The 27,072-nt window shown below is 50.0% G+C and overlaps 1 protein-coding gene across 5 annotated transcripts; it reads left to right on the top strand.

Moving 5' to 3' along the window:
• Window positions 1-6,071: 6,071 nt before the first annotated feature.
• On the top strand, window positions 6,072-25,856 carry ZFYVE27 (zinc finger, FYVE domain containing 27). Of its 5 annotated transcripts, none has more exons than XM_012723722.1 (13): window positions 6,072-6,077; window positions 7,791-7,991; window positions 10,888-10,958; window positions 12,338-12,524; window positions 14,952-15,047; window positions 16,434-16,546; window positions 17,214-17,353; window positions 18,136-18,222; window positions 19,581-19,601; window positions 19,757-19,901; window positions 22,383-22,429; window positions 22,742-22,823; window positions 24,362-25,856. In XM_012723722.1, the coding sequence occupies exons 2-13, from the start codon at window positions 7,792-7,794 to the stop codon at window positions 24,424-24,426; spliced, it is 1,254 nt and encodes a 417-aa protein (XP_012579176.1). In that variant the 5' UTR covers window positions 6,072-6,077; window position 7,791; the 3' UTR covers window positions 24,427-25,856. The 5 variants fall into 5 exon arrangements, with proteins under 5 accessions (XP_012579176.1, XP_012579178.1, XP_004680615.1 ...); XM_012723724.1 differs by lacking the exon at window positions 6,072-6,077 and adding an exon at window positions 6,427-6,598 and having other exon boundaries at window positions 12,374-12,524; XM_004680558.2 differs by lacking the exon at window positions 6,072-6,077 and adding an exon at window positions 6,427-6,598.
• The last annotated feature ends 1,216 nt before the right edge of the window (window positions 25,857-27,072 follow it).

Here is a 27,072-nt window from a genome sequence, read left to right as displayed (position 1 = left end):
ACTTCAGTAGTCTTACACAGGGCAAGAACACTCAGCGGAGGGGCCATCTGTAGTGACCCTCGTGTCCTGACGGCAGCGTTGTGGATAACGTCCTTGGCGGTGATGAAGATTCTGCATTTCCCGTGTACTCTTGTGTTCACAGTTTATTTAAAATGAACATTTTGTAGACGAGGCTCATGAGGTGAGATGGTTGCATAGGTTATTTCTTTTTTGAAAACAGATTTATTAGGATATACTGGATGTATAAGAAATTGCATATTACTTAAATGCACACAATGAGTTTTGTCAGGGGTATTTGTGAAACCATAGCCTCAGCTGAGTGGCAACATAGTCAAAACGTCCCCAACTTTCCTTGTGCCCTTTGTACTCTCTCTTCTTTCCCCATAGCCCTGCCACAGGTAATCACTGACCTGCTTTCTGTGACTATACATTACTTTATGTAAGTGGAATATATAGGGTGTGCTTTATTTCTCTCTCTGGGGCAGTGGACCTATGTCTAGCTTCATTTATTCAATTATTTTTAGATTTATTCATGATATTGTGGCAAAAATTGCTCATTTTTATCACTGATTAAATTCATATTTTATTCCATTTGGAGGCATGTGAGTCTATAACCTAAAACATATTACTATGCTGTAAACTAATATTACAATATTATAAGTAAATATATTTTATGATAAATAAGTATATTGTATAATATAAATATATTAAATACACACATACTGAAGTTGGCTATATACTAGATGAAATTTGTATTTTTTTGCGTGTGTGCCTTCCCCTGGCATTTGTATTAGGACTGATGTTAATTTGAGACAAAAATGAAGGGGGAATTTTTCCATCTTGTCCTATTTTCTGAAATAGTTTGACTACATCATTTTATTGCTGGGATTGAGAGAATATGTCTACAAAGTAATCTGGGCATTTTGATTTTCAGGAAGTTTTTGTTAATTGCTTTAATGGTAACTGTTCTAGTCAGGTTTTTGGTAGGTCACCTACTGCCCTTAACGTTGGTAGCATCTCTGAGTTTCCTCTTATTAATTCTCCCATCGAATCCTCCAGTTTAGAATTGGAAAGTATTTTAGGCTATTTACCTCTAAAATCCCATGAAAGACATATAATAAATAATCATTTGGTGGGATGAACAAATATTGATGTTTAGCTGCTACAACAAATCCAACCCCAATATTTGAGTCATGTACTATAATAAAAGCTTATTTGTTATCCACATACAGATTTATTTCTTCTTCACATTACTGCCCATTGTGGATATGCCAGGTCAGTGGGAGACTTGCTACTCAAAGACTCAGACCACTATGACTTGTGTTTGGGCTGTGCCTTCTACGCTGAGCTGGCATTTGGGAGAAGAGAGGGTGGAATCGATGACTTTTACTGATTTATTTATTTTTAAAGATTTGAAAAAAGTTTACTTATGCATACAAGAACTGGGGTGTAGGACAGAGGTGTGGGGGATGAGAGGACTCACCGGAGACAGAGTGGGGGGCTGAACAGGCAGAGGTACTGAAGTGCACTGCTGCGGGGAATAGCGAGACAGGAGAGGTCTGCTGCGCCATGTGGGTCAGCTCCCTGGCCGGGGATCGAGTTCACCCTGCAGTGTCTGGTGATAGACTGATAGTGCTGAGACCTTAACACCAGCGAGGCCCTAGGTGACTGACTTCTAAATAACATGGTCTAGAAGTACATCCATCCCTTCTGCTCATGTCCTACGGGGAGTCTGATGACCCAATCTGGGTGGAAGGGGGCTGGGAAATGTAGCCCCTTGCTGGGCCTAGTGCCCAGCACAGCTCTGTGCATGGAAGGTGGATCAGTACACAGTTAACTGCCTCTTTCACGGGCAGTCACAAGGTTTTATGGCTGAGGTTTTCATTGCCCTGTGTGAGACATTTTTTGTGCCTGTGTTTGATGAATGGCTGTTTTCATGGCTGCCAAGTGCTGTTGAGTAAGAATGTAACTGCAGACATTCATTTCCTTGCTGTGTTTGTCCCACAGCTCACTGTCTCACAGCTGGAACACTCATTACTCATGAGTACTTCTTTCCCAGGTACAAGAACATTAAGATGTATTTACGGAACACTTTTCAGAGCCATGGCAGTGAGCTATTAATCCAAGTATATACTCAAATGTGAAGTTTGAACACTAGAGAAATACAAACATGAAAGAGGATCTAAAAATATGTGCCAGTCAAATATTTCTTTCTTCATTCATTTTTTAATGAAACATTATTCATGTAACATAACATTTTATAGAAGAAGATGAAAATTGCCAGCGAAAAACTGTACAATTCAGTAATAGTCTGTTCACAACGTTGGACAATTATTTATCACTGTGATCCAATTCCAGCACTTTTCCATCACCTCAAAAAGAAACCCTCTATCTGTTGGCTGGGTAACCTCTTACCCAGCTCAAGGCTACCCCTTCGCTATTTCCTGTCTCCATGAATTTGTCTATTCTGGACACCTCGTACAACTGGAATCATATTCTGCAGCCTTCTGTGGCTGGCTCTTTTCTTCACATTTAGCTTACTGCTTTCAAAGTTCATCCATGTATCCAGACTTCATTCCTGTTTGTGGTGAATAATATTTCATTGTATGTTTACATCAACTTGCTTATTTCCAAACTTTTGTTAAATTAAAAAAATCATAACAAACATACACAACGGAATTTTTCCTCTTTAAATAATATAGTTTAGTGGTTTTAATACATTTGCACTGGTGTGGAACCGTCTCCAGAGCGCTTCTCATCTTGTATAACCAAAACCCTACTAACCAATAACCCCTCCCCCCTCCAGACCCTGACAACCACTATTCTATTTTCTGTCTCTGTGAATTTGACTTCTCTAAGCATGTGTCAGAACTCCTGCACCTTTAAGGCTGAACACTGCATGTCTGTACCGAATTTTATTTGTCCATTCATCTGCTAATGGGCACTTGTATTGTTTCCACCTTGTGGCTATTGTGAATAATGTTGCTATGAACATGTGTGCACACGCATCTCTTTAAGACCCCATTTTCTGTTTTTTCTGGGTATATACCCAGAGAGGCATTGCTGGATCCTCTGGTAGTTCTATATTCAATTTTTAAAACAGATTTATTATTTTTGCAGGAAAGAACTGGGTTATAGGCTAGAGGTGTGTGTGTGTGTGGATTTGGGGTTCACAGGTGATAGAGTGGGGAGCAGAACCGATGTACTGAAACACACTGCTGAGGGGAGCAGTGGGCAAGACAGGAGAGGTCTGCTGTGCCACGTGGGTCAGCTCCCTGGCTGGCCAGGATCGAACTTGTGCTGCAGTGGTTAGTGATAGCTTGATAGCACTGTCTTTAATCTCTGCACCACCAGGGATACCAGTCTTTTAAGAAACCACCTTACAGTTTTCCATCGTGATTGTATATTTACTGGTACACAATGGTTCCAGTTTCTCCAGAACCTCAGCAACATTTGTTTTAAATGGTATTCATTTATTTAAAAAAAAAACATCCATGGGCCCTCCCTGGTGGTGCAGTGGGTTAAAGCACAGCACTAAGAAGCTGAGACCACTTCCGCATGAGTTCGATTCCCGCCTGCCCCGGAGATGACCACATGGCGTGGCAGACCTCTCCTGACCAGCCCGCTGCTCCCCTCAGCAGTGTACTTTCGTCGATCTGCCTGTTCTGCTCCCCGCTCTGTCTCTGGTGAAGTCTTTCGCCACCCCTGAGCCTCTGGCCTGCACCCTAGTTCTGTATGCACCAATAAATAAATCTTTAAAAAAAAAAAACAAAACAAAAAACATCCATGTACTTACTATGCCAAGGCTCTCCATCTGGTGGAACCTGTCAAGCTCTTGTTTCAGTTTCTCAGCTCCTAGGATCTCAGGGCTCAGCCATGTTTAGAGATAAATTAAAGTGCACAGTGAAAGATGCTTAATAAAGAGGGGCCAGAATTCTACATAAACACAGAAGAGGAGGTAAGGAATTATTAGGAGAAGGCTTTGCAAAGGACATGGCATTTAAGCTGGAAAGGAGGGAGAAGGCCAGGTGGCAGGGGATAGGAATTCCAAGCTAACACATGGCAGAGCGTCTCCACTAACCCATACCTCCTGGAAGTCACACTCTTGGATTACCCCATCATGCACTGCATCACCGACCAGCTCTGAGGTATAAATCAGTAGCATATTGTGAAGATGACTGTGCCTGACTTCTAAGGATGTACAAGACAAGACCCGTGGGTGTCCCTATGGGGAAACTCAGCCACCAGGTGAGGACACTCACGATGCCTTCTGGAGAGTCCTGAGTGAAGAACGGAAAACTCTGCCAGTCTGTCAACATAAGGATGCTTGTATCGGCTTGTCTGCATTTGAGAGAGCCCCGGGGGGAGTCGGTCCATCGGGTCTTCAGATGAAGCCAGCGGAGACCAACATCTGACCGTAACCTCACAACCTCCCATTCCCACCCTTACCCCCCGCTCCCCCCATTCCCCCAGCCAAACATCCTAGTAAGCCCCTTCGGATTTTCTGACCAAAATCACCTACAAGCCAAAAAGCAATGTGAAAGAATAGTTATTACAGTTTCAAGTCAGTACGTTTTGGAATAATTTGTTACACAGCAAGAGATAATTAGTAGAGCTAAAAGAATGAAAATGAATACAGTTGGAAATATGAAAAGATGTGGTATATTGTAGAAATGGTGACATCAGAGACCACAATCAGAAATTCAGTTTAGAGCTGTCTCTGAAACCCGTCTGCGTGAGAGTGGGCGAGGGCGCCATCTGGTGGAGGAAGGCGTGGCCTAGACAGTTCCTTCTCGTCAGGTGACGCCTGTTTTTGGCCAGTCTTAGCCAGCATTTCCCCTACTATTTCTCCAAGAGACACAGTGAGGTTCATGAGTAAATTATGTGAGCCATACACATCCTCCCTTATAGATGCAAAGACTAACCTTTGAACAATATCAAAGTAAGGTATCAATTATCTATGTTCTCCCTTAGTCTCTTCCACCTAGGTGCTATTCAAGGGAAAAACATCAGTGATACCAAAATTCGTATCAAAAAGTGAATATTCAGATTTTGGGGAAGGAATAGGAGAACCCAATAATAAAAGATTAGAGTGAGTGCCCAGGAAGCAGAATTCAGCTGCCTACTTTCTAATGGCCAGGAAAGGTCTTACTTAGTTCGCACTTTGTTTTGACCATGACTGTTGGCCCTTTAAAGAAGGTATTTAAACCTTCTGGTATCCTCCAACACTCGTCCCCTCCCCTCCAAGTCTGCTAGATAATACCCTTTAATTCTTTAACTGTTAGAAGAGAGAGCCAGTGTAGCTACCAGCCCGAGCTAGTGGTCCATGCAGACCCAAGGGGGAAGGATTCCCAAACAAACAAAAACCTCTGAAATTTACCTTTGGAGGAAATTAATGAGAATGGGATTTTTGGAAGTTTACACTTCTTCTAGATTTATCACAAAGGAGGAGCGACTGGCCAGCAGACAAGCTTAGCCCAGTCACAAAGCCAGGACTATTCCTCTAAGTTAGGGGGGATTTCTGAATATAGCTTCGTGGGGTGTACGAGTGTGTGATTTGGATCTTTCCACACTCAGGCTGTTTGGAGGGGGAAGTGATTACTTCCAGCTGGGGTAATCACGGAAGGGATACAGACATCTGACTCTTGTGTAGAGTAATGAGTTGGTTTTGGACTGAAGCAAAAGTCAGGAAAGGACATGCTTCCTCGAGCTCACAGCACAAGCAATGTAGGGCGCTCAGAGTGCCAGGGACACTGAAGACAACGGAGAAGTTCAGCTGGGTGAAGGAGCTGCTGAAGGGGAGTGACAGGGGCCTGCATGAGGGCAGTAAATGCAGATTCAGGTGGTATGTCTGGGGCACGGGGTCAGATGATTTGAGGTTCACATTCCAACTCCCAGTTGTCTATTGGCTGAGTGACTTGAAGTGCCTCAACGTGTCTCAAATTCCTCATTTGTAACATGACCTAGCCCTCATAGGGTTGTTGGAGGCCATCATGTAGATAGTGGATAACAAGATACTGCCCAGAGAGGGCTTAGTCCAGTGTCGGTCTCTTTTAGTCCTCGAAGCATGCAAGACGGTGAGAAGTGAATTGAATGCGGGACGCTTGCACCTGGCTTGGCACACAGTAGGTACTGAGGAAACACTGAGGCTGCATTTCCTGCCAGGCATCTGGCATGCAGGATGTGATTTGTCTTTCGTGGGCTCACGAGGTGGTTAGCAAAGAGCCAACATTGGGGTAGCCACGTGAGTTCTTCAGCTTTGCTTCTTCCCAAGTGTTCCTTGCTGGAACATTTCAGCCGCGCTGTGCAGTCCGGGGTGCCTACCTGGGCGGAGTGGGCGGAGCTAAACCCGGGGGTGGGGCCGGAGGCGGGACAGACGCGATGACATCACGGGCACGCCGCCGCAGAGCGATTCGCGTCCCGGAAGCAGCGGCGGCCGGGGAGGCGTAGGAGGCGCTCAGACCTCTGTCTTCGCGGCGGCCCTGGGAAATGGCGCGTAGTCGGGGTGGGACGGGCCTGAGCAAACGCTCGGGGGCCCAGTAACCCTACCCGTGCCCCCCGGCCGTCCCCACCCTTCCCCCACCAGCCCAGCGACCGGGTAGGTGAGGTGCCACCCCCTCCCCACCCCGGTGTCTCCGCCGCCGGTGCGGAGCAGGGCGCTGGGGCGCCGCGTGGGCCGCCACCTGATGGCCCGGCGATCTTGGGCGTACCCCCCCTGGTCGGGGCCGCAGGGTCCCCGTCGGGCTTCTGGGCTGTGGAGGTGGTGATCCGGGCCTCTGCGGGCGCTGGCCTGCCGCACCCCTTCCTGGGCGCCTACCGGGCGCCCGCTCTAGCTGCGCCCCCCAAGGGACCGGGCTCCCTGGTCTTTGTCACACGCCCCCCAGCGCGCCCTCCCTTTGGTCACCCCCCATTGCCAGAGTCTGGTTGGTGTTGCTGTGTGTACTGAGGTCCCACCCCCTCAACTTTTCAGCTTAGCGTTTGGGTTAGGACTTTGAAATTAGGAAAGCGGGTGAGCATTCCCTTGACGAGCCGCTTCATTGGGGGGAGTTGGGAAATGAATCGTTTTGGAAGGTGATGGCTGCCCATTGGGTTTAAGAACGGGAAAGGTTGTGGTGATGGGCAGTGATGGTGCAGGGAGTTGTTGGGAACAGGTGTGGCGGGGGAGGAAAAAGCACCAGCGCGCCAGTTCCTACTTGGAAAGTGTTTATTACCGGGCCTGCACCCCCCCTCCCCAAACAAACAAACAAACTGTATACAGGGAATGAAACTGTACACAGGTGAATGAGACAGTCTTTGATCTTGTGTTGCTCAAAGTGAAAGGGGCAGACCAGCCGGAAAGTAGGGAGTTTTACTTTGGTGTAATAAACGCTGTTAGGGTGGCTGAACCCATGTTCCTTTGGGATGATTGAGGGGGTTCTCCTAGGCCCTACCGGGGGTGGTGTCTAAGACCTCTCAGAACAAGAGAGTAATACTTCAACTGTTACCGGAAGGTAAAGAATGGGAGAAAAACATTCCAGGACATCATTTTCCTTGAGACCCCATGGTCTTACGGTTATGCTGTTGAGTGGTCTGTGGGGAAAGGCATTAGATGGAGAGTCAGAAGAGCAGGTTTTTATATGGAGTCAATATACTTCACCTTGCTGGGCCTCATTTCCTCCTCTGTGAAATGGGCATTCCACCTGTAATCCTACCGTCCCCTAGGTTTATTATAGTCGTAACTTGAAATAATGCAAGTAGAAGTTCGCTGGGCATTGAAAGTGCAGTGCAAATGTCAGCAATTATGGTTACAGGATGCAGACATCAGAGCGTGAGGGGAGTGCATCGGAGGTGAGCCCCAGTGTGGTGCCCGAGGCTCCCCCAGAGGCTCTGCCTGTCCCCACCAAGTCCCCAGCGGCGTTTGATCTTTTCAACTTGGTTCTGTCCTACAAGAGGCTGGAGGTCTACCTGGAACCCCTGAAGGACGCAGGTGATGGTGTCCGGTACTTGCTCAGGTACAGATTTTTGTAGGGTCCCTCTACCCTGCTGAGCTTTCTGTCTTCCTGCTCTGTGCTGCTCACTTAGGCAGTGGCTGGCCGTCCTTTCTGCCTGTGTGAAGAGTGGTTCTGTGATGTTCGCTGGGGCGTCCTGTGTCTCAGGCCCAGCCGAGGAGTGGCAGGCATGGGAGCCCTCTGGCCTTTCCCCAGGGTTTCTTTGTAGCTGATTCCTTAGGGTTGCTAACTAGCCCCCAACACCGGGCCTTCCATTTCGTCGTAGAGCAGGATTTTTTTCCCCTTCTAATACTGGCACACCAATGTTAAAATTGGGGTATAGTTTTTAGCATAAATTAAGGAAATATAAATACCTATGAATAAGCAACTATCATTTCTCCTAATTTATGATTATGGACTTCATACTTTTTTCCTACTATTTTGGTTTTCTTCCTCTGTGATTCTCTTTTTTCTCCTTTCAGCTCACTTATATTAAAGTGTTTTCAGATACATGCCATTTCACTCTCCAAATACTTCATTTGTTTTCAAATAGTGATTTTTTAAAAAAGAAAGTAACAAATGTCGCAAAACTAACAATGATTCCTTGATATCACCTTATGCCCAGTTCACACTGAGATTTCCTCAGTTGTCTGAAGGATGTTTGTTTTGCCCAAGTCCAGTCAAGGCTGCACCTCCCTAAGTCTTTTGTAATCAAAACGGTCTCTTTCATACTTGTCTTCCGGGAGAGACTCGGCTGACTGTCCTGAAGAATTTCTCATTTAGATCTGTCTGGTTATTTCTCATTAGGTTTATAAATTGGATTAGATTTAAGTTAATCTTTTTTAGGTTCAAGTTAAAGCTTCTTTCCCCCTTTGGCAAAGGCCGCAGGCTCCTAATACTGTGTTGTTACGAGTCCTGATGCTAACACAGTAGGTCAGCCCTGAGCTGTGAGTGTTCCTGTGGGCCTCTGTGAGTGTTCTGAAATGGCATGTAAAGTTGTATGTGCACACGTGTGTAGTGCTGGGGAGAAACTTCTAGTTTCCATTGCATCCTCATAAAGACCTTCAGCTCTCTAGATGCCTGAAAGGCAACAGGTTTAATGAATACTTTACTGAGTATTCATTCTTCTCTCAGTCTGGAAATAGTGGAAGGGGGTGATTATTTTTAAATAGTAATAGTAGTATTTCTAAATAGTAGATTACTTTTAAATGTAGTGACCAAGGCCCTACATTTTTCTTATTCACTCTGGAACTCCTTTAATAGTTGACCTTATCTGTTGAGATGAGCAATGTAGATGTGTGTGGGTGTGTATGTGTGTGTGTGTGTTTTGCTCTTTTGTGGCAGAGCACAAAAGTTAAATATATCCTGCCCTTCTTTTCCACCACTGGTCTATTAGTCTTTTTGGCATTAATGTATTAGGGTTTTTCCATTTTATGAAATTAGAAATCTGGGGATGTGGTGGGATTGATTAAAGCTGGAGGGAGGAGGAGCATTGGGCCCTAAAAGCCCCCAGGAGCTTGCGGTCTCCACACAGCTGGGAGACGGAGCACTGGTCTGTGAAAGTGGCTGTCAGATTAGTTTGTGTTTTTGATTGTTCTTTTCTAAGTAAAAAGAATTTGACTTCAAAGAGGGACCCTAATTTTGTGCTTTGGCTATAAGGTCTGAAGCCTAGAGGTGCAGTAGATTTTTCAGACTCTTCTCTTCTGGGGTCAGTTCCTCCAGCAGGTAGAGCTCCTACAATGAAAATGTCAGAAAAGACATCAGAATGGGAGAGGCGTTGAAACAGAAGCAGCGTCAGTGGCTGTGTGATGTTTTAATTTCTGAAGAGGGATTTAGACCTGACTTTTAATTTGCTTTTACCCTGGTAGCTACTGCTAGATGGTCCTTAGGGTGGCACATGTGGACTGTGCTGAATTTTAAGACCTTTAGTTCTGTCTGTTTTAAAGACAGAGAGGTCACTTCATTCCCTTACTCATAACTTCTATTAAAAAATAAAAATATATTCATTAGTCATTCTCATTTAATAACTGAAATACCCCAATTAGAGCAAAAGAAAATACACATAAGTTCTGAGAACATTGCTTGCCAGCTACTTCTGTGTTTATTCTTCAATTTCTCACTCCTCAGATGTGGCGCTCCTCAGGGAATTCATTATTACTCTGCCTCCCTTCTTCCCTGTGAAGTGCCCTTTACAGGGCCTGAGCCAGTGTGTTTCTAGCCTTCAGCACTCGGAGCCTCTGGTCTTAGCTCTTCCTCTTTGCGGGCTTTCTGCTTCACCGTTTGGTGGTGGTGGAGGCTGGGTCTGTGTTCCATCCTTTCCAGCTCACTTAGGGCATGCTTGCTGAGAGAATGCTACACCCTAGTTTGTCTTCACTTGTAACTATGAAAATACTGTCTTTATTATTTTTCCCTCTTTTGAATAATATATATTTTAAACAAGCTCTCAAACTCTGAAAATTAGAGAAAGTCATAAACGGGATGAAAGAACTCCTTTGCATTTTGTTTCCTCAATTATTACTTTAGCTCAGTCTTTACCATGAGGATATGTCCTTGTGGAATTGTAAATGAGAATAAAGGAAAATTTTAAAAGAAGCATGTGATTGTCACCTCTTACAGAAAACAGAACCTTGACAAAAAACTTAGTTAGCTGTATATCTTATCATATTGTTATGAATTCTATTTCCTCTAGAAACAACTCTACAGGTTTTTTAGTTCTGAGGAGATATCTGTTCTCACCCCGGGGCCTAATCTGTCACATCGACTCTTTTCCCAGTCACCTGTCTGAGTGAGAGAGCCCCTTTTCATTTCCGTGACCGCCAGGGCCCCGCACTCTGGGTTTCCATGTCCCTCCTGTGCCGGCCCCTCGCTCTGCCCAGCTGGTGGCACGGCTGTCCTCATGACTGGACTTTCTGTGTTTTAGGTGGCAGACGCCCTTGTGCTCCCTGCTGACCTGCCTGGGCCTCAACGTCTTGTTCCTCACTTTGAATGAGGGTAAGAACTGTTTCCCAGGCCCAGGGGCTTTTGTCAACCTACTGGGGAGGGATTCCAAATCCCCTGGGCCTGGCCACGGTCTCCCTCTGTCTGCTCGGTGTCAGCACACAGGCACCGGTTAGAGCCCCGACTGGGCTGCTGGGTGACCTTTGGAAAGTTCTTTAATCTGTCCCCAGGCCCATTTCCCGTCTTCTCTAAAGGGAGGATAATACCAGTGCTTTCCACAGAGGGTAGTTGGGAGGATGAGATAACCCATGGGTAGCGCTACGCAGTGCCTGACACAGAGTAGGTCGCACTACATTAGAGTAATTGTCATTGTTTCCTTCTTGACTGCTGACACTTGAGCTCTTTTTCCAGTTTGGGTTCCCAGCTGATTCAGTGGTCATCTAAGGTCATGACATGGGGTGAGAGTACCAGGAAGAGGAGCTGCTAAGGATTTCTTGCCCTGTCTGGCTTATTTTCTCTGGCTCGGCAAGTGAGCCCGGTGGAGATTGCTGCACATCACCAGCAGCCAGAGGGCTGTGGTGTGAAGCCTTTGAAGCAAATGTGTGGGCAGGCGGTAGCTGAGGGTGTCCTGGGAAGAGCTGCCTCCTACGGATCTTTTATGATAACATTTGCTGTCACCTGGCTCTTCCCCTGGTTGGAACTGGCAGGTGGCTGCAGAAAAAGCCGAACTTTCTTAGGGGAAATGAGTGAAGGGAGTTAGAGCTGGGTCCTTTATTCATGGACACACCTGTCTCAGGTGTCTCCTTTATTTTCTGGGGTGTTAGGGACTTGGGGGTTGAAAATAAGCACAGATTGTACAAGCCTTCATCTTCTGTTTCTTGGTAGGGCTCTTTCACTTGATTGAATCTTGGGTTTCTTTCCCAGGCTATTTGATTTTTCTAAATATATTTTCAAAGTCAGTTGGCGCAGATGGCAGGTACTCCCAGGCATTTCCTGTATGCCCAGTGCTGTTAGCTTGCTTCAGAATACCATGCTACATGGGAGAAGTTCCTTGGAGTTTTCTCTTAGTCTCACCATTTCTCAGTTTACAGTGGTTTGTCCCATGGGTTCAGAGATCAGAATGTCAGACACAGCTTTCAGCAGCCAGCATGAACCACCTACTGTGTGCTGGCATAAGTTTTATAATGTTAAAAAAAAATGGGTGACCACCAAATGGACAAAGCCCCTGCCCTTAAGAGACTACATCCTTGGAGGAGACAATGACCAGGACCTATAATCTGTCAGGTGAGGGAGGTACTGTTTCAGACAGGGCATCAGGGGAGGCCTTTGGGCTGTGCCCTGGAGGAGGTGAGGGAGCGAGCACGTGGACGTGCTGGTGGGCGCAGCCTCCAGTCCTTGCTACCTGTTCACCTGTGGTGTTGTTGATTCCTCAGGCGCTTGGTACTCAGTGGGTGTCCTGGTGATTTCAGTGCCTGCGCTGCTGGGCTATCTTCAAGAGGTTTGTCGGGCTCGGTTGCCAGAGTCTGAGCTGATGCGGAGGAGGTATCACAGCGTGAGGCAGGAGGATCTGCAGAGAGTTCGCCTGTCCCGCCCGGAGGCAGTGGCTGAAGTGAAGAGCTTGTGAGTATGGAAGGGTCAGGGAGGTGGGGGCCAGTGTCAGTTACAACAGCCGCGAGGCTAAGCCTTGCTGTGTGCCAGGCATTGTTAGGCATGCCACAGAAGTTATTTCCCTTCATCTTTTTTAACTGTTCTGGGAGGTAGCTACTTTTACTGTCTTCCATTTATGGATGAAGAAAAAGGCTTACTCAGCTTGAAAGAGAATCCACATCTGACTAATTTCACAGCTTGTGTTCCTCCCACTGGAGAAATAGTTTAGGGTCTTGAGTAAGTACCTGGATGCATGAGCCACAGCCCGAGTTCAAATTCAGACTCTTGTGCTGTGACATTGGGCAAGCTGCTTGGTTTCCCTATGCCCCAGCTTCCTCATCTAAACCTATTGTTAAATGGGGTAACAATAGGTTTACCCATTACATGGCTGAAGGTCAGAGAAGTGGCTAGTTCCCAGGAAGGATCAGTAAACACTAGTTATCACTACCCTGTGAAGAAACTTCCTAAATGTAACAGATCTGGTACTTTTGGGGAAACACCATTGGGCTGTTGAATAGTAGTAACTGTAACGGTGGTAGCTGGCGCTACTGAGCTCAGGGGCTGGCCTCTCTTGACATAATAGTTGAGTTTCAAAAAGAAGAGTAATAAACAAACGGAGGGCCCAGAAATTCTGAGTCAGTTATTTGAATGAAAACTGGGTGTCTGTGTGTATGTGCTTTTTAATAAACCCTTTTTAATTTAAAATGACTTTAAGCTTAGAGAAGAATTACAAGAATAATACAAAGAACTCCCATCTACCCTTTCCCCAGAGGGAACAGGTGTTACATTTTGCCACTCTGGCTTCATCTATCTCTTTACACATACATTTTTTCCCCTTTCTGAACTATTTGAAAGTAAGTTGCAAACATCTTGCCTCTTTATCTCAAATACTTCAGTGTGTATTTCCCCAGAACAAGGACATTCTTTTTTGTATCCACAGTCCAAACAGAATGAGGGAATTTAGCACTGACAGCATGAACTGAATTGGATTATTGTGATATTCAACTCCCAGTCAAACCTCACTGGTTATTTTAATAAGGTCTTTTATATCAGTTTCCCCTGAAGTGGAGCCAGCCAGGCTCATAAGTTACATTCGTTTTTATGTTTCTTTATTCTGCCATGACCTGGGCTAGTTACCTATCTTTGTTTCTTATGACATTTTTGAGTAGAACAAGCTTATTTTGTTGACTTACCTTCAGTTTGTGGGTTGATTAGATGCATTGTTGGTAGGAATATGATAAGTGACATGCCATTATTTTGTCATATCCGATGTCTGTGATATCGTTGTCTTGTTATGGACATGCCAACTTGGGCCACTTAGTTCAGGCGTTTCCACTTTACCCTCTAGAGTTAGTAATTTGAGGGGTGGGTACTTTGAGACTTTGTAAATATCTTGCTCCTTATCAAACATGCACGCACTGCATTTAAATCCTCAGGGGCCTTCCCATCATCAATTTATTTGTATGATGGCTGCAAAGGTGGCTTTCTAGTTGGCATTATTAACTGGCATTCCATTGTAAGAAAGAACTTTTCCTTCTGGTTATCAAATGAACTCAGAGTTTTAGTTTAATTCAGTGGGTTGTATAGTCATGCACAGCTGAATGACATTTTGGTCAACGAAGGACCACCTGTGATAGTGGTGCCAGCAGCTGGACCACACTGCCCGGTGTGTAGTGGCCGTACCCTCTCAGACACTCACCTAGTGACAGCAGCTGAGGGGGGTACTTCCCAGCACATGTCCTGCTGTTAAGTGGAATGACTGTTCATTGCTGCCGTTATTTGTTGGATCACATGTGCTAGATTTTGACTAGTAGGAGAAGGTCTGTTGAATTGGCTCCTGTATTCTTATGCGCCCTCATAAGTTTTGAGTGTTTCCTTACTTTAAGGGACAAAAGAATGTTCACACTCTTCTTACAGTTACTGTACCCTAGCCCCAGCGTCAACCATTTCTTAAAGGGCCCTGCAGAAACCAAGATCTGGGTGCAGATCTTGTGCTCATTGTTTCTGGGGGTGCATCATTAAAAACCAAAACTAAAGCTTCTCCACATGAGTCTGTCTTATATCCCAAGTGGAGACACGGTGATCTACACCCTGCTAGTTACCCTCACTGACATGGTGTATGTCTGTGAGGTGGGGGCCCTCACTCATATTTTATTGATGAGACTGCAGCTGTGGAAAAATCAGGCAGCCAACCCACCAACGTCAATAGCTGGAAGAGACCAAAGCAGGAAGCTTGGTCCGGTTTCCACCTCAGCAGCCTACAAAATGGGGACTTGAGAAGTTTCTTCCAGGCCCCCTTATCCCTTTGTGGCCACCCCGAGCCAGCTGCACCTTCTGCCCCAGAGCCTTGTCAGGCGCTGGGCAGCAGGGCGTGCGGCTCACCAGGTCCCTTGTCTGCAGTCTGATCCAGCTGGAGGCCTTCCTGAGCCGCCTGTGCGGCACCTGCGAGGCTGTCTACCGTGTGCTGCACTGGGAGAACCCCGTCGTGTCCTCACAGTGAGTGGCCCCTCCGCTCCCACCCCGGTGTGCAAGAGGAATTGGTCACTGAGCCCCCCCCAGGCCAGCTGTCTTGAGAGGGTCCTACCCCAGTACCTCAGGCAAAGAGACGCTCCAAGGCCCTGGTGTGCAGTCACACAGACGCAGGGGCATGGGTGCCCTGTTTTATGGGCTTATGTGCCTTCTTTTATGTGTGGAAATTATTTTAATAACAGCAGAGTAACTCACTATGTACTCTCTCTCCCTGGTGTAGCAGCCGATCTCCTGCTGGGATCATCCTGCTGGAGTTTTGTCATATGTACACGTGGCCCTGGTCTCGCAGACATTTGAACTGCATGGGGCCACCCATACTTGGGTTACTTTCAATAAGCACAGCGCCTCCACGTCCAGGGGTTCCGCATTCCCTCGTCGGCAGGTGTCAGGCAGCGGGACCCGCAGAAGCAGGACCCTTGGATGAGGAGGCCAACGATAGGGACTTGTGCACCTGTGCAGTTCGGTATCTGATGGGAGGTGTGCTGTGGCTCGAGTTAAGTGTTGGGAAAATCAGAAGTTGTATGCAGATATTTGACTGTTTGGGGGTGGGTGTCCCTACCCCTCCCTGCAATGTTTAAGGGTCAAGTGTGCTTCGTAGATAGATAGGCTCGTGGTGTATGTGAGATTCCCCCCCTTATATCACAAATAGGTTTCTTTGTTGCTACATCCCTTTGGGACTATCTGTAATATCAGATTAATACAGATGGTGAAGGTCACGTAATACACGGACCCATCCTCCTAATACATTTAGCTGGCTTCTACTTTATTGCTTGCCCTGTAGTGCATTTTACTTTAATCTTTCGAATTTTCTTCTTAGAATAAGTCCTGAGAACTACTGGATTAAACGGGGTGATGTCTTTGAGGTTTTATTTATGAATAATAATGAAGACAAGTATTCAGCCAGTCTTCCCCTTGGGGCCAGACACTTTCCATGAATGAGCTCTGTCTATGTAGTTAACCCATGAGGTAGGCAGGCGCTACTTTAGTCCCCATTTCACACATGTAGGCAGTAATTCTCAAGAGCTAAGGGGCTTGTCTGAGCTCACACGGCAAGAAGAGGCAGAGCTGGATTCAAATCCAAGTCTGTCTTATTCTGGGCTTCAGAGTCCGGAGCCTGCAGACTGGGTCGCTTTACATGCAGCCTGCAGCCCGACCAGTGTGGGTTGTTAGCCAGTGGCTTGTTGGGAGTCCTTCCTCATTGCTTTAGCTCCCTCATGTTAGATGAGCAGACCTGGGCTGCTCACTAACTGCCCAGAACTGTCTTGCTAGGGCTGCTGTGCGGGTGTGTGCTCCAAATAGGCTTCCTTCTGATCTTATGCACTGCTGATCCTGTCTTCCTCTCTGTTGATCCAGGTTCTATGGGGCGCTGCTGGGCACGGTTTGCATGCTGTATCTGCTGCCGCTGTGCTGGGTCCTCACCCTCTTAAACAGCACACTTTTTCTGGGGAATGTGGAGTTCTTCCGAGGTAAGCCCTGGGTGCTTGACAGACAGAGGGCTGGGCCACACTGAGGGCCAGTGAGGCGCCCTGGTTTCTTCCTAGCAGATCATTTGTTTGCTGTGCTTCCAGCAGGGGGCAGCACCTCACTGGCTTGGGTTGTTGGGATACAGAGAGGCTGCTGCCTAGGAGTCCCCTCCCTTTCCAGGGCAGGGGAATCACTGCTTACATGTTACCGAGGCCTCTGGGAGGTGAGGGAGGGATGTTTTCCCAGTGCTGCCCCACCCCCTGGGATGCAGCCACCTGGAGTAGCTGTGTGATCCCAGAGTACTCCTCTGCCATCTGGCTTCTGAAACAGTGAGGCAGTCTGGAGAGGCCCTGAGTCACAGAGGCCTGGTCTGTACATATGTTTGAGGTGATTGTTATATTTGCTTTCTTCCCTATGGTTGGGAGGAAATTTATCAGGCACTTCCTACATTTAATCTCTCTATAAAAATCTCATGGGTGGTGGTGTCTCTGTTTTGTTTATGAGGCTTGGCTTAGGTGACTTGTTCATTATTAGAAGGGCAACTCTGTCCTGTAGGAGAAAATGGGGTGTTGGAGGAAGAGGCCAGCCGCACGTTGCAGTAGGTTCTCCCACAGCACCACTCACTCTGTTCTGTTTCTACCCCGCGCCCTTTTTTCTTGGCCTGGCCAGTGGTGTCTGAGTACCGGGCTTCTCTGCAGCGGTGGCTGAACCCCAAGCAGGAACAGAGTGCCTTTGAGAGCCCACCCCCTCTGGACGCGGTGGGGAAGGGCACTTTGCTCGATTGCACACCTGTGTCCACACCCACGGAGGTGAGTACCCCGGGCCATGGGGCAGCCTTGCTGCAGGCAGGCCGAGCAGCTTCCCATTACCAACCTCATGGCACCCGCTCCTGGGCCGCCTCGGGTTAGTTCTGCTCAGGCCTGTCTCCTTTGAAGTGCTTAGTCGTAACTGCAGTAATAGTAGCCATTCTATTTATTTTCTGCTTTATTGAGTACTTGCTTTGCTGTTCCCAGTGCTTTATGGCTACTAGCCCCGTGAGGTATTGGTTATTTCTGAGATGAGGGCCTTCTCACTTTCGGAGGCTGCGGCAGGCTGGCTGCTCCAGGTGGCGGGAGCGGCACTCTCGGCCGCCCTCCACGTCCACCCCATCTCCCGCCTGCTGGGCTGTTGCATGCTCTTTCTTTTTTTTTTTTTAAAGATTTATTTATTCATACAGAACTGGGGTACAGGCCAGAGGCTCAGGGACGGTGAGAGGCTTCACCAGAGACAGAGTGGGGAGCAGAACAGGCAGATTGATGAAGTACACTGCTGAGGGGAGCAGCGGGCGGGTCAGGAGAGGTCTGGCTCGCCATGTGGTCTCCTCCGGGGCAGGCGGCAGGCGGGAATCGAACTCATGCGGAAGTGGCTTCAGATTCTCAGTGCTGTGCTTTAACCCGCTGCGCCACCAGGGAGGGCCGTGTTGCATGCTCTTTCCAGCAACTTCTTTCTTGCAGTCGTGCCACTGTCCCTGGGCGAGGGACGGATATTTTGGGAAGCCTGGATTTTGGCTCTGGGGAGGTGGGCTCATCTCCTCTCTCTCTCTTTGTGATAGAGTCTGCCTTCCCAGGACCTCACGCCGGGCAGCGTGGAGGAGGCAGAAGAGGCTGAGCCGGATGAAGAGTTTAAAGATGCCATTGAGGTGGGTGGCATGGAGCCATGTGACCGCTCGTATCCCAAGGCTGGGTTTTAGAAATTTTTTATCCAAATAGGAGTTGAAGCTTGTTTTGAACTAGAACCCACAGGCTGGAAGGGTGACATTGAATCTTCTTTTGTCCTGGGTATCCGGGATAGGCATGACTGGGAAGCCTCTGGGAATGCCTGATGTGAGATGGGGTGGGGTGAGGGGGTTGGAGAAGGCGTTATTTACTTCCTTGGCTGAAGTCGCTGGGCCCAGTGCCTTTGATAAGGAGGAGGCACGGATTGGGGGAGGCTCAGTCCTGGGCCTCTGACTGCTCTCTATGACATGTCCCTTTGGGGTGCAAGGAGGTGAGACTGGAGAAAGTGGTTGCGTAGCCAGCTGCTGGGTCAGAGAAAGTCAGTCTTCCTGAGTTTAGGATAGCAGTTCAGACTAGTAGGTGGCAGAAATCTTTTATCTGGCGTGCAGGCATTTAAAATTTGTTGTGGTTTTTTTTTTTTTTTAGCTAGTATTTAAAAATGGAGATTTCAGTGAAAATTCTTACAGATTTTCAGTGTCTGAGGAATCAGAATTCAAGCCCTGAGTCTGCAGGGTTAGCGCCATAGCTCTGTAGTAACTGAGGAGTGGCGGTCTCCTTCAGAGCTCACGCACACCGCCCTCCCGCCCCCGCCCCCACCCCAAGTCTCGCCCCAAGACCCAGCTCATTTATTGTCACTTATGTACTTTTGTTTTTCTTGTAGTAGGGAATAATTTTTGTTTGTGTCACTTTGTAAAGTGGGAAATCAAGACACAAATGGGGGTCATCGAACCTGCCATTTCCATCCAGCCCTCTCTTTGCTGACGGCAGCCTTGGCCGTCTTTACTGCCGCGAGACTCCTCTGCTGTGCACGATTGTATGTTGACGTACGACTGTAGACTCTGAATCTCGTAGACTCTGATGGTGGCAAAGAATATAACTAGGAGGGCTTTCAAGCGTTTTTCTTGATAACCCACAGTAAGAAGCCCATTTTACATCTTGACTCAGTTTCCATTTATGTCTGGAAAATATAGCAAATGTAACTGTAGCAGAGGTTTCCTGAAAAATCCATTATGAAGAATACTTTCTGTCTTGGTCTGTTCTAGTCTATTAAAGTAATAACCCAGTAAATTAATTTCACCCAGTTGAAAAGACAGTAGTATACAGCCTCTTCCAGAGAGTCTCAAGCATGATCAGTGTTGGGGTCCTTTCACTGGGGCCTCTGCTATTCAAGAGTAGTGCAGATTCTGTGTCTCCCTTTGCCTGGGGACCCCGCAGCTTCCTCCTCCTTGCTATCTCTCTATCTCCTGTTTTCTCTCCTTCTCCCCTGCATCTTGGGAGGCAGGAGACCCACTTGGTGGTGCTGGTAAGTAGGAGCCTGGTGAGGTGGGCAGGGGCTGGGTGGGGCAGGGTGGCTGAGCCAGCTGTCGCCTGAGGGTCCGCTGTGCCGGGACGCTTCTGCACGCAGGTCCCAGAGCCCTGCAGAGAGGCAGGCAGAGCTAGAAGGCGCTGTCCCCACAGGAGGATGACGAGTGCGCCCCGTGCCCAGCGGAGGATGAGCTGGTCCTGCAGGACAACGGCTTCCTGAGCAAGAACGAGGTGCTGCGCAGCAAGGTGTCGCGGCTCACAGAGCGGCTCCGCAAGCGCTACCCCACCAACAACTTCGGTACCCCCAGGGAGCAGAATGGGGGGGGCACCCTGCACTGGGGTCAGGGTCTGGGCATCGTGACAAGAGCATGGAGCAGTGCTCATTCTCTGGGGCCCTGGGCAGGGCAGTGCTCAGGCCTGATGAGCGAGCGGCTGTGGCTTTCCTTTAGTCTTTGATGGGGCTTAGCTTGTGGGGAGATGAGGCCGTCAGTTCTGGAAACACCGCACCTCAGGGCTGCAGGGAGGTTTAATCTTGAGCCAGGCAGAACCTCGGAAGGTTGTGCCATGTAATGGTTGGGAGCAGAGTAGAATTTGGTGCAAATCCCAGCTCTGCCTGTTGAAGCAAGTTACTTAACTCTGCCTCAGTTTCCCCTTCTCACAGGGTGGTTATATCGGTAGGTGAGATAACAGTGAATGCTAGCGTGGTGCTAGCTGGGTTGTAGCAGCAACTTGGATGAGACTCACTGTTGGTGTTGGAGGCCCTGGTCCATCCCTCAGGTTTCCAGGAGCCTCTGGATCTTTCCAGTCCAGGTGGAAGCAAGCTGAAACAAACAATATCTTTCCAGTGTGGTAGAATCCTCCATCTGCTTCTCTCCAGCCAAGACTGTTGATTGGTCAGACCTTGTTTTATTGAGGGGCAGAGGGTGGTGAAGACAGGTACTCTGGAGAAGGGGGGATTTGACTGTCATCGAGCAAGAGCCGAGGCAGGGCGGCTATGAGGGGGCCTAGAGTCGCCCTAAGCAGCTGCCTCGGGACTTGCTGGGCGTCAGCTGTGTGGCTGTCCTGTGTGTTCTGTGGGGGTGAGTTCTGGGTCCTGTGCCCTTCCTGCGAGAAGCTTCTGGGGATTATGCAGAGGACTTTGAGCTGGGCATCCGGAGGCCTGCCTTCCTGGCCCTGCAGCGACCAGTGCAGCTGTCTTCTCAGGCTCAGAGGCGCTGGCCATGCTGCTTCTCTCTGTGTGTGAATTCAAGGTGCCTTCTGTTCTCTGGCTTCTGTGTGGCACAGGGTTCTGTGTGCTTCCAGCTCCACTGGCTGGTTGATGTGACAGCAGCAGGCCGGCTGGTAGATGTGACAGACTGGGAAGCAGCTGGCTTCCACAAGTCCCAGGTGACACACTGGGCAAGCATTGATATTTCTGCTCTGGCAGATGATTCACCTGTATCTGAATATGAAGTAAAGGCTGTTAGATAGCCTTTCCTTCTCATTTTACAGGTGGGTAACCTGAGGTCAAAGCATTTGCTGAAAATCTTCAGTCAATACATGGTTGAGATTTGACTCAAACTCAGGACACTTTATCAGGCTTTTTTTTTAAAGATTGATTTATTTATGCATACAGAACCGGGGTGCAGGCCAGAGGTGCAGGGGTGGTGAGAGGATTCACCACAGACAGAGTGGGGAGCAGAACAGGCAGATGTACTAAAATACACTGTGGAGGGGAGCAGCGGGTGGTCAGGAGAGGTCTGCCGCGCCATGGGGGTCAGCTCCGGGGCCGGGGATGGAACTCACACTGTGGCCAGCTGGCAGCGTGGCGCTCTAACCGGCTGCGCCACCAGGGAGGGTCCGATCAGGCTCTTGTGCTCTAACTCCCACCCCCTCTGCCCCAGTGTCGGAAGTGCCTGGTTTTAAAGTTTGCCTGTCTTCCCTGTGTTTGGTTCTTGGTTCGTATAACCCTGTCAGGACGAGTGAAGGTCCCTCGCGGAGGGCGTGGGCAGGAAATGCTGCTTTTCCTGAGCCCCTCTTGGCGCCCTGTCCTTCAGGACTGGTGTTCTCGAGCTCTTTGCTGCGTTGCCAGCGGAGCTCCCACAGGCCAGGAGCCGCGGTGGCACCAGCGTGTTCTTTTTGCCTTTGCAGCTGCCGTCACAGGCCGACGGCAGCATTTACCTTGAGCACCTGGGCTCCAGGTCTCTCCTTGCTCTGGCTTGTGCCTTCTTTCCTTGAACCTGAGGAGTCTCCTTCAGCACGGGCGCAGGTGGTTCTGGCCGCACAGAGGAAGGGGCCGCAGGTCAGGGTGGCTCTGGGGCCTTGGTGTGGAGGCGACACCTGGTGCCCTGCACCTGGCCCGCCGCAGCCCGGGAGGCACAGTGCTGCCCCGGAGGCTGGGCATTGGGGTTTAGGAGGCGTTTCTGTGTTCCTCTGTGTCAGGCCGGCTGCGTCTGAGGTTACTGGAGCCACTGCCACGGTGGGCGCCATTGTCCAGGACCCTGGGACTGGATGCTACTGGATCTCACTGGTTTCGGGAGCAGAACCAAGGGTGGGGCCTTTGCGCCCTGGAGGGTGCAGGGACTGGCAGCTGCGGGCACTGTGGCGGCTGGGGTCCCCAGTGGCGGTCAGCTTCCCCTCTCCTGTTTGATCTTCCTGCGACTTCAGATCTGGACTGTGCTCCCGGCCAGGGCGTCTGGGCTGGATGGTGTCCTGAGTGCCCCATTTAGAGGAGCCAGGAGCAGGCGGGAGTTGAGAGGCCAGGGCTGGGTCAAGGCTAGCTGCTGCTTCTGTTTCTCAGGGAGCTGTACGGGCTGCTCGGCCACCTTCTCAGTGCTGAAGAAGAGGGTAAGTTTCCTCGGGTGTGTGTTCGGGGCCTTGTGATGAGATGCATCAAGCCACCCACGAAGTCTGGCCACGTGGGGGCTGGGACCCGAGGTTTGCTCACAGGAGTGGGCGCCCGGCCCCTGAGCGCGTAGCTTTGCCAGCATTCCCGGGCTGGCCCTTTGGTCTCTCTGTCCTGTTTGGGTCCCCCCCAGGCCCGTAGTGTCCCCAGCTCCCTAGGTGGGGTCAGCTGGCGGGAAGGAGGTGGGCCAGGCCGGGCTTCAGGTGCCCGGGCTGGGAGGTGTGTTTCATTTTGACCTGGGCTCTTGTTGGCAGCGGAACTGCAGTAACTGTGGGAACAGCTTCTGCTCTCGGTGCTGCTCCTTCAAGGTGCCCAAGTCCTTCATGGGGGCCACAGGTGAGTGCGTGGGGCACTGGGTGGGGGTCAGGGCGCTGGGAGGGCTTGGCAGGTCCTGCCCCTCTAAGGGACTGCCGCATTGTGGCAAAGGAGCATGGGTCAGTGAGACGGCAAGGGAACTTGGGATTCTGGCCTCTGGTAGCCCTCGTCGCCCCTTATAAAATGAAACCCTGAAAAGTCTGATGCCTGCGCAAGAACATACGTCGTGTGTCCGTAGCAAGGCCTGCCTGTGACTGCCGCTTAACGCTAGAAGTTAGAGCGCAGGCACACCACCCAGGCTTCCCACTTCTGCTTCTGCCTTGCCCAGCAGAGGCAACGTCCTGAATGACAGCTTTCTTCTTATTATCTCAGGAACGCTTTTCACAAAATGAGACAATAACGTTTCCCTTTTAGAAATGATAGACATCCTCATTGTCAGCACAAGCCAGCGTGCAGATCAGCGAAGGGAAGCGCCAGCCGAGGCCCGGCGCCAGCTGCTCACGCGCAGCACACGCACAGCGCGGCGGAAGGCGTGGGGAGCTTGGTTTAAGCGCTGCTTTGTAAATGTCCGTTCAGTTAGGTTTTATTTTTACATCTCTTTAGTCAAGCAAGTAACATGCGCTGATTCAGGAAGATTTGCAAATCGTTGTACGGAGAAGGAAGAGAAAAATAATCCTGTGATTTGCCACCCGGGATAACCAGTTAAAACATTTCTTTGGGCCCTCCCTGGTGGCGCAGCGGGTTAAAGCACAGCACTGAGAATCTAAAGCCGCTTCCGCATGAGTTCGATTCCCGCCTGCCCCAGAGGTGACCACATGGCGTGGCAGACCTCTCCTGACCCGCCCGCTGCTCCCCTCAGCAGTGTACTTCGTCGATCTGCCTGTTCTGCTCCCCACTCTGTCTCTGGTGAATCCTCTCACCCTCCGCATCTCTGGCCTGTACCCCAGTTCTGTATGAATAAATAAATAAATCTTTAAAAAAAAAAATTTCTTTTTTTAAAAGATTTGTTTATTTATGCATACAAGAACTGGGGTACATGCCAGAGGTATGGCCGGGGATGGGGTTCACCAGAGACAGAGTGGGGAGCAGAACAGCCAGATCTACTGACATACACTGCTGAGGGGAGCAGCGGGCGGGTCAGGAGAGGTCTGCTGCGCCATGTGGGTCAGCTCCCTGCGCGGGGATTGAACTCATGCTACAGTGGTTTCAGAGAGCTTCATAGTGCTGTGTTTTAATCCACTGTGGCACCAAGGAGGGCCCCAGTTTGGAAATTTTTCTTTGGCATTTTATTTAACAAACATTTTAGAGGTGTTTTATCGGTGCAAAATACTTTCTGATGTGTGGGTTGCCTGGGAGAGGCCTGCTATTGGCATAATCACCCCCGAAGTCTCCATCCCCATGGAAAGAACTGTACCATGGAAATGGCAGGCTGGTGCTCTCAGTCAGCAGGGTGGGTGGTCTGTGTGGGGCTCTGCAGTATGGAGAAGGTCATTCTGGAATTGAGGCCATGAGCCAAAGGGCACGAGGGAGCCTCTAACCAAGTTCTTCCTCTTTTTCAGCCCCAGAAGCCCAGAGGGAGACTGTGTTTGTGTGTGCCTCGTGTAACCAAACCTTGAGCAAGTGAGAAGAAGAGCAGGGGTCCAAGCAGGCTTCGTCCCTGGGGCCTGCCGTGACCCCTCCTCCCCATCCCTAGCCCCTGTGGCGTGTGCTGGGCAAGTGTGGCCCGAAGCTATGTAGGCTTTCCCTTCCTGCCCTTGCTGTCCCCAGCCAGGTTCCGAAGCTGCTTGCCATTCCTGGGGGTGGCTGGGGATGGCTGCTGTTAAGCCCCAGAGGGGAGGGGCCGCTGCGGGCCTGGCGCATCACTGCTCTGTCCGGGGCTGTGAATGAACTCCGGTGGCGCAGGGAACGCGAGCTAGAGGGCTGCGGGGAGCGAGGCTTGCTTGCTGGTGGGGCTTTCTGAGGATCGGGGCTTCTCTCCAGACCTGGGAATTCTAGGAGACCAGACATTGGGAAAAGAAGTTCTTCCCCTGTTGGGCATTGGATGCGCCCTTGCCCTCGGAGAACCTGAAGAAGGGCTTAGTTAGGTGTGCCGCACCCCAGCTCTGCCGTTGGAATGTCCCTCCAGGCACCCGCTCTCATTTCCCTGCTAGAGGGCATTGTCAGGGTAGTAAGGCCCAGAATACTTCTAGAAACGGTTCTTCCCCACCATCCGCCAGAAGAGAGCACATAGGGGAGGGCCTGGCAGGGTCCCTCAGTGTTAAGCTCAGCAGGGCCTGGGGCTCCAGCAGCTCTAGCGACGACGCTGGCCACCCTGCCAGGACCTTGATTCGCTGCATCTCAGCCGTCCTGCTCTGCTGTCCTCAGCTCCGCCACGTGGATGCCGGGCACTTGGCCTCTCCTATGCCCCCACTCAGCCTCAGGCGCGGTCCCCTTTGGCCTTGGGCACCTGGGAAATGGTGCTTGCTTGCTGGGCTGGGGCCTAGCTTCCAGGGCTGTTCCCTAACAGGACAGGCTCCATGTGGGGTGTGGCACTTGGCTTCCTCTCCTCTCTCCAGCAATTTCACACTCACTGTGGACAGTTAGGGACTCAGGCCCTCCCTAAGCCTAGGTGGGCTCACACCTTTCCTTCCCTGCAGCCACCCTGCCTTTTCCAGGTATTTATTTATTTATTGCATGGTTCCTTGGAGAGTGTGGTGTGAGGACTGGGAGGTGGGAAGGGCATGGGTTCTTTCTCCTACCCTGGTACACTTCTCTGGAGTCATGGGCTGCCTGGGGCCAGAACCCAGAGGGGCAGATGTTTTTACCCTGAGCAGAGACCCGTGGAGGCGGCTGGATCACCCTGGGCCAGATTTCTTGCCAGGCCAACCGGTCTAGCCAGGCAGTGAGGTGCCCATCCTGGAGAACCAGGCAGGTCTTGGTGTTACGCCTCCCTTGGGCCCCTTTGTCCTGCTAAGAGATGAGAGCTGAGTATCTGTGGTTTACTTACACTGGAGAGGAATGAAAAGGTTTCTGTGTACTTGGCGGATTGTCAATAAAGAGGCCTCAAGCTACTTATGTTTTTGTCCTGGTCCTTGCACTCACCCTCCCTCGCCCGAAGGCTGTGACATGGGAGGTAGAAGCGTGAAAGGCTGGGGTGCAGGGTGTTTCCTGGTGGCCGGGCGCAGTGGCAGTAAGTGTTCTACGTATCTCATGTACTCCTCACAATGGCTGTATGAGGGAGGCCCTGTTTCCACTTTACAGGTTCAGGAGATTGGAGCGCAGGGAAGTTGTGTCTGTGAAAGCCGCGCAGGCACTTTGCAGACCAGGTGAGCGTGTCTCTCGGATGGTAGGTGGGGCCTGTATGAGATGTCCTATCCTGGTTTTGCATCCTCACACCTCGCACAGGTAGCGTGCACCTGTTGGGCACTGGGTGGCCTTGCAGCACCCTGCTGCCTCTGGCCTGGGTGGGTTCTGCAACGCTCAGGGGTAGTGAGGAGAAGCAGATAGGACCTTGTCCTGGCACTTCTTGCAGAAGAATGCGTTCACTTTAAAAAGCACTGAAGTGGCCTCAGCATTGGTGGTGGGAAGGAACAGCTACCCGGGGTGTGGAGGATGGAAAGTAGAGCCTTGAAGTCCAAGGGGACAGTGGTGTTAGCAGCTGGCCTGGGAGGAGAAGGCTGTCCGGCAGGCCTGAGGAAGGGCACGTCATGGGGGATCAGTTGGAACATGCTTGGGGTCATCCAGGCCAGCACCTCACAGCAGAAGCCACACGGCACCCGCTTGAGGGTGCAGGCTCCCCACGGTGTTTAGCGACTCCCCGTGGCAGGAGCACCCAGCATTAGTGAGGACAGCCCTGGGCAGCCGCGGCAGCACCTGCATGCCCACACTTGGCCCCGGCACCATCGGCCAGCCGTGCTGGAGTGAGTCGTGACGGGGGCGTGGCCCCCAAGCCTTTCTCAGCTGCTTTCCTGGTCTGCAAAAAGGGTGTGACAGGAACAGCTGCCTCACAGGGCTGCTGTGAGGAATAAATGCGACTGTCCACTCGAGGCAGGCAGGAAATGCTAACTCGTGACTATTATCCAATTGTCTGGAAAAGAACAGGCAGCTCTGCCCTGGATGGCTTAGAACAGCGACTTTGTCTTTTTTTTTTTTTTTTTAAACCAGAGCATAATCTAAGATTATTATTCAGGAAAGAATTTGAGTGAAAGGCCAGCGTGTAGTTTGAAAAAGCGTAGTCAAAATCATTTTACTTAGGGAAAATGCAAACAATGCATAATGGCGAAGTGCCAGG

The sequence above is a fragment of the Condylura cristata genome, unplaced genomic scaffold, assembly GCF_000260355.1.
Source record: "Condylura cristata isolate star-nosed mole 26May11 unplaced genomic scaffold, ConCri1.0 scaffold00011, whole genome shotgun sequence".
Taxonomy (NCBI): domain Eukaryota; kingdom Metazoa; phylum Chordata; class Mammalia; order Eulipotyphla; family Talpidae; genus Condylura; species Condylura cristata.
This window is presented reverse-complemented; position numbering and strand designations above follow the sequence as displayed.

Excerpts from the sequence above, each read along its gene's own strand:
- ZFYVE27 (XM_012723722.1), top strand. The coding sequence starts at position 7,792 with ATGCAGACATCAGAGCGTGAGGGGAGTGCATCGGAGGTGAGCCCCAGT. Across the intron at positions 17,354-18,135 it reads CTGTGTCCACACCCACGGAG|AGTCTGCCTTCCCAGGACCT; the intron begins GTGAGTACCCCG and ends TCTTTGTGATAG. Across the intron at positions 22,430-22,741 it reads TCTCAGTGCTGAAGAAGAGG|CGGAACTGCAGTAACTGTGG; the intron begins GTAAGTTTCCTC and ends TCTTGTTGGCAG.